We start from the raw sequence: 5,972 nt of genomic DNA on the forward strand, positions 1-5,972 counted from the left end.
TGTTCAGAAGGTCAGCAGTGTCTGGTGTTCCCAGTGTTTCGTTTCGACTACTCTTCTGTTCAACACATCGTTGCTTTCCCCATAATCTCACTCGACTGGTATAGAAAGTCAACCTTAGATCTCAAGCTTCAACGTCATTCCCTCAAGGTAAGTAACGGTATCTACTACAACAAACTCTGCTGCTATCTTCACATCTCAAATCTGTAATCTCGCTGTCTTCTCGGCATTGCAAGCCAATTAGTCATCTGAGATTCCCTGCTTCACACGAAATAAGTTGCTGACAGGCAATTGTACTCTAGGCATGAGCAATGGCTTCATCCACTGCTGCTGCTACCGTGGGTGATAGAAACATGCGGTTCACCAATAATCTTCTAAACAACCAAGCTCAACAGGATCACGGATTCCGCTTCCCCGCCCATACCCCGCTCCACAATGCTGAATCTCCTCTTTCGGCTACACCCGATAGTAGAGCAACACTCCAGCGTCGTTTCACGACCGACTCTATGAGACCTCCCAATATCGATATGGGCTGGGATTCTTCCAACGTTTTCCACAGAAACCGGATGAACCCTTCGGATTCATTGGACCTTGCTCCCAGCTTTCAAAGGCTTCAGGTTGCAGACCAGTCGGAGGCTGATGTATGTTCTTCCCCGAGGTCTTATTGCTAGTGATAGAGCTAATATATAGTCATATAGAGGAACCAAAAGGTCCAAATGGTTCGTTTATTTAGCTACCACCAGATGTCTCTTTAATAAAATCTTACTAATATACGCAAAGCTTCAACAAAAACAGCAGGAATTGGAACATAAACGTCAACAAAGGAAGGTATTCGAGACTCAGATGGCCCTCCTCCACCTCCAGCAGCAAAGGGATGAGCAGGAAATCATGCGTATTGCTCAGGACCTCGACCGGGATCGCCAGGTTACTCAAGGAAGTGTCCATGGGGGCTATAAACCTTCGGCTGTGCGTGTTCCGACTACTCCTCCAGAACTACGTGACGGTGCCTCCTACGAATTTAGCAGTTCTGGGATGCCTGTGGCTACTGCTCTTGCAACACCACCAAGCAGTGGACGTCGTGACGGCCGTCAGCTTATGACACCTCCTACAGATGATGGAAGCATTTTCATGCCTCACAAACCCTCCAGGTCTGTTCCGGGATCTAGGCGTAATTCGGATGAACATGAAATTTTGGGAATGCAGGATCAGGCTCCTATTGGACCTAGATCTAACATCAGGTAAATACCATTGCTTCCTTGCTGAGAATTGTGCTGATCTTTGAAGAAACTCTTTGCCAAATGGCTCCATTGCTAGACCAGGTCAGCAATTGGATGCTGCTTCGTCACACCTAGGAATGGGCCAGATTGATACCAGCTTTCTATACAGCGAAGCGGACAAGAACGGGAATGCCAAAAATGCCCCATCTGCAAATAATTCTTTGAAGACCTATCTTCAAATGACAGACGCTGATGACTTTCCCGTTCTGGTGCGTCGTGATAGCTTCCCTGGGGTTGTAATGATCTTCCCCAGCCCCTTCATACATATAACCAAAAGCTAACCTATCTTTAGCTTTCTTCCTCATCTGCCGCCCTTGACCTTGCTCTCTCCAAACCTAAGGATGGTCAGAGCAATGTGCCTGGAAGCTGGAGTAGCTTCCGTCATCGTCCTGCTCAGCACAGCCTTCCAGCAAATAATTACCCATACACACCAGCAGGCAAATCCTCGCCCAAAGTTACTGTCCCACAAACCGACTCCCCAACTACCTTCCGTCGTTTTGAAGAAAAACCATTCCCCCAATTCTCCGAAAACCTCGAAGCAAAATTAACCCAGGGGAACGATATTTCTCATGTAAACCAAAACAGCATGCCGAGACTTCAATCATCTTTCTCCACTTCAGACATCCCGACTATGAGAACTTCCAATCATATGAACACTCAGAGTTTCAACAGGGTTCAGATGGAGCGTCCTAGACATAGCCGTGAACCGTCGGCTAGTGGCGAAATCTTGAATTCGGTACCTAGCCAATATTTCACATTTTATACCTTAAAAGCTTACAATTCAATAGGGAAACCAGGCACTTGCATTTGGCCCTCCTCTGTCGACAGGAGTTGGACCAATGCCTGTCATGACACCTCCTGGGATCACCCCTCTTCCTTCTCCCGGCATCTATGGAGCGTATGGAAACATCAACATGGCAAACTCTGTCTTTCACGCAGCGCCTTATGGATCTTATGGTCCTTTGTATGCCCAAGGTTCCAAAATTGGTGATTCAACTCAACAAACCACCAATGCTCAAAATCGCAATGTTCCAAAGAGAGCCCATGATGGGGAAGGTTTGTTACGGCTTGATAATAATTTCTGAAGAACTCTTTGCTAATGTGATTCCCCAGCCAATCGATTCACCAACGTTCAGCTTGAGAGCTTGAAGGGTGATATCTACGGGTACTGTAAGGACCAGCACGGGTGTCGTTACTTGCAGAAGAAGCTGGAAGAACGTAACCCCCAATATGTTGAGATGATCTTCCGTGAGACACATGCCCATGTGGTTGAACTCATGACTGGTAAGCCTTTTATCTCGTCCGCGTTTCAAAGATTAGGATTATTCTAAAGCACTCCGATAGATCCCTTTGGAAATTACCTCTGTCAAAAACTTCTCGAGTTTGCCAACGATGCCCAGCGTACTGTCCTTGTCAATACTGCTGCTCCCAATCTCGTCAAGATCGCTCTCAACCAGCATGGAACCAGGGCTTTGCAGAAGATGATTGAATTCATTTCAACCCCCGAACAAGTAAGCCTCTTACCATCGATATTTATATGTGTGTTCTTCGCTGACATAATTTGAAGATCGCCACTATCATCCGTGCTCTTGAGAGTAAGGTTGTCGATTTGATTCAAGATCTCAACGGTAACCACGTCATCCAGAAGTGCTTGAACCGCCTCAAGGGCCAAGATGCTCAGGTTAGTCAAATGATTAGAGTCCAAAGAAGTGGAATCCATACTAATATTACATAGTTCATTTTCGATGCTGTTGGCAGACACTGCATCCCGGTGGGAACACATCGTCACGGCTGTTGTGTCCTTCAACGTTGTATCGACCACGCATCTGGTGACCAGAGAGCTCAATTGGTTCAACAGATTACGGCTCATGCAGTTCAACTTGTCCAGGATCCTTTTGGAAACTATGTTGTTCAATATATCCGTGAGTAAAAGCAGCTTACTACTATTGACCAGTTCTAACAACTTACAGTCGATCTTAACGAGCCAATGTTTTCTGAGCCCTTGATCCTGCAATTCCGTGGACGTGTTTGCGAATTGTCAAAGCAGAAATTCAGCTCCAATGTGATGGAGAAGGTGCATACAGCTTCAACTACTTGTAGCGTACCAAGCTAATCAGAAATTAGTGTATCCGTGTGGCACAACAATCAACCAAAGCGATTTTGCTTGAGGAAATGATGAACCACACAGAGATGGAGAAGTTGCTTCGCGACTCATATGCAAATTATGTCATTCAGACGGCTGTAATACTCTCCAGGACCTCTATGTGTAATCCATTACTGATGATTGATAGATTGAATACTCTGGGCCTCATCTCAAGCAACAGCTTGTCGATTGCATTAGGCCAATTCTTCCGGCAATCCGTATGACACCTTATGGACGCAGGATTCAACAGAAGATCCAAGCACCTGGAGCCTCGGGTGGTCTTGTATTCCAAAACCCAGGCCTTCAGAGCTCAGGTTCCCCTACTGGACACCCTCAGCCACCACAACGCTCAAACTCATACAGCCAGCCGTCCATGCGCCCAACCCCTGTACAACAGCCATCCTACGGAAGTACATTCCTCGACGGGGGCGCGCCATTCTATATGTGAATTTTTTCCTCTAACGACTTATATCTGGGTAATGCTCTGCTTTATGATGCCTTGTTCATACGCTCTTTTCCTTTCACATTCCTGGGACTATGAAAGAGATGAAACACTATACGACGAAACGATAATATATGGGCGAGTGGGGGATCGCTCTTGTTGAATTATTGAGGGTAATTCCTCTTTATGGATTTATGGCCACCAAAAATTCTCCGGGTGTGGTTGTAGGTACGGTGGTGTTAAATGATTGAAAAATCATGCCATGGCTGTATATTACGTGTGTACGCAGGATTGCTGACTTGACTTATGGTATTTTGTACAATACTTACATGTTTTCCTTCTGGCTTAGACTAACCTGTCTTTTTTTTCTTATCTTTTTTCCTTTTCTCAAAAATATTTTCTGGCTTTTTGTTTTTACACCATGGATGGATACTGTGGAATAACCCTGTTCTATATCAGCTTAAATTATCTCTTCAGCTCTTCTTTTATTATACCACCTTCTACTAGTATTTTTTTTTTGTTTCTCTCCAAAACGGGGTGTATCACTTGTTGAATTATCTACCTGTACTCTAGCTACCATGAGATTTCCTTTTGTTGTTTTTTAACTTGTAGCTACCACAAAAGCATTGCGGTGCTTTCCTGTATATACATCCGGCGGTGGCGGGTTTACTCATTGGCTATTTTGAAAATGACGAAGAGGAATAGAGGCTCTTTCCTCGACAATCAACACTCTTCTGTACTAGCAGCGTGATAGACATAAAACTCATAATAGACCCACCAATAGGGCTGAAATCACAGGCTGTCACTCATTGTCAGGGTCAGGGTTAATTGCTTGGCGTAGATCATCCCACCAGACTGAGATTTACGCATGTTGGGCCTACAGAGCCTCAACCTTATCCAATTCACCGATAAAGCAGAAAAACACACGAGACCTCCGAAGAGCAGCGCCACGTACCTCCAGTAATCCAAAGATGCCAATCTCAATCTTACCTCCGCGGGACGCCCACACGGACAAATTCGCCGAGTTCTCACGGCCCGACGAACACTACGAGGGAGAGGAAGAAGATGAAGACATGGAGGGCGACATCGCCATGGACGATTCATCGACGAGAAAGAGAGGCGCCGGCGGAAGAATGCCGATTGTGACGCCCGGAGAGGTCGTCACGAGCGATCCGCAGTGGATGAGGGGGCATGGGACCTATCTGGCTGAGACGGAGGAGGGAGAGATGGGGACGAGCATTGTCGCGACGGTAGCGGGGAGCGTGACGAAGACGAATAAGCTGTTGAGCGTCAAGCCGCTGAGGGCGCGGTATACCCCGGATATTGGAGACTTGGTTGTGGGGCGGATTATGGAGGTTTGTTTGCCGTTGGGGTTTGGGTTGGTGGTGGGGTGTGGTAGGGGGGGGGTGTGGGAGCTGATGTGGGTGGTGAATAGGTGCAATCCAAACGTTGGAAAGTCGACATAAACAGCACGCAGACCGCGCATCTCCTCCTGTCGTCGATCAATCTTCCAGGTGGTATCCTCCGGAAACGTACATCCACAGACGAGCTCCAGATCCGAACCTTCTTCTCCGAGGGCGACCTCCTCGTCGCGGAAGTCCAGTCGCTGTTCCAGGACGGCGCTGCGTCGCTTCATACCCGCTCTCTCAAGTACGGAAAGCTCCGGAACGGGCACTTCATCAAGGTCGACCCGAAGGGCATCCAGCGGTCCAAATCGCACATCCTCACGCTGACTACGGCCAACGGCGGTGGTGAGGTGGATGTGATCCTGGGTATCAATGGGTATGTGTGGATCTCCAAGAGGGTGACGGGTGCAGACGGGAAGAAGGATGGGAAGGAGGTTAGTATCACGAGGTTGGAGGAGGAGGCGTCGGAGGCGATTTATTCCTCAGTCAATGAGTTTATCTCTCCGGCTACGAGGAGGGAGATTTCGAGGGTGGGCAATTGTGTTACGGCGCTCGTGAGGCATAATGTTAGGGTCGATGAGGAGATCTTGAATGCTGTTTATGAGGCAGCGGTAGAAGAGAGCGTGCAGATGGAGGAGGAGAGCTTGGAGGGTGAGGGTGGGAAAAGGTGTGTGGAGAAGGCGCTGGTCACTTGCATGCGGGCCTGA

General features: G+C 47.6%; 2 protein-coding genes across 2 annotated transcripts; both read left to right on the forward strand.

Moving 5' to 3' along the window:
• Nucleotides 1-308: 308 nt before the first annotated feature.
• Nucleotides 309-3,865, forward strand: H6S33_011227 (uncharacterized protein; the record flags this gene model as incomplete). The annotated part of the gene is made up of 14 exons (XM_044843113.1): nucleotides 309-335; nucleotides 393-638; nucleotides 696-716; nucleotides 778-1,235; nucleotides 1,282-1,483; nucleotides 1,567-2,010; nucleotides 2,063-2,330; nucleotides 2,388-2,558; nucleotides 2,619-2,785; nucleotides 2,842-2,955; nucleotides 3,010-3,196; nucleotides 3,245-3,348; nucleotides 3,399-3,515; nucleotides 3,566-3,865. 14 exons carry the CDS (start codon nucleotides 309-311, stop codon nucleotides 3,863-3,865), a joined length of 2,826 nt encoding a protein of 941 aa, XP_044695995.1.
• A 965-nt stretch (nucleotides 3,866-4,830) lies between these two features.
• On the forward strand, nucleotides 4,831-5,972 carry H6S33_011228 (uncharacterized protein; the record flags this gene model as incomplete). Its single annotated transcript, XM_044843114.1, has 2 exons — nucleotides 4,831-5,214; nucleotides 5,295-5,972. The coding sequence occupies 2 exons, from the start codon at nucleotides 4,831-4,833 to the stop codon at nucleotides 5,970-5,972; spliced, it is 1,062 nt and encodes a 353-aa protein (XP_044695996.1).

Source organism: Morchella sextelata, assembly GCF_020137385.1.
Source record: "Morchella sextelata strain SCLS chromosome Unknown scls_6, whole genome shotgun sequence".
Lineage (NCBI taxonomy): Eukaryota > Fungi > Ascomycota > Pezizomycetes > Pezizales > Morchellaceae > Morchella > Morchella sextelata.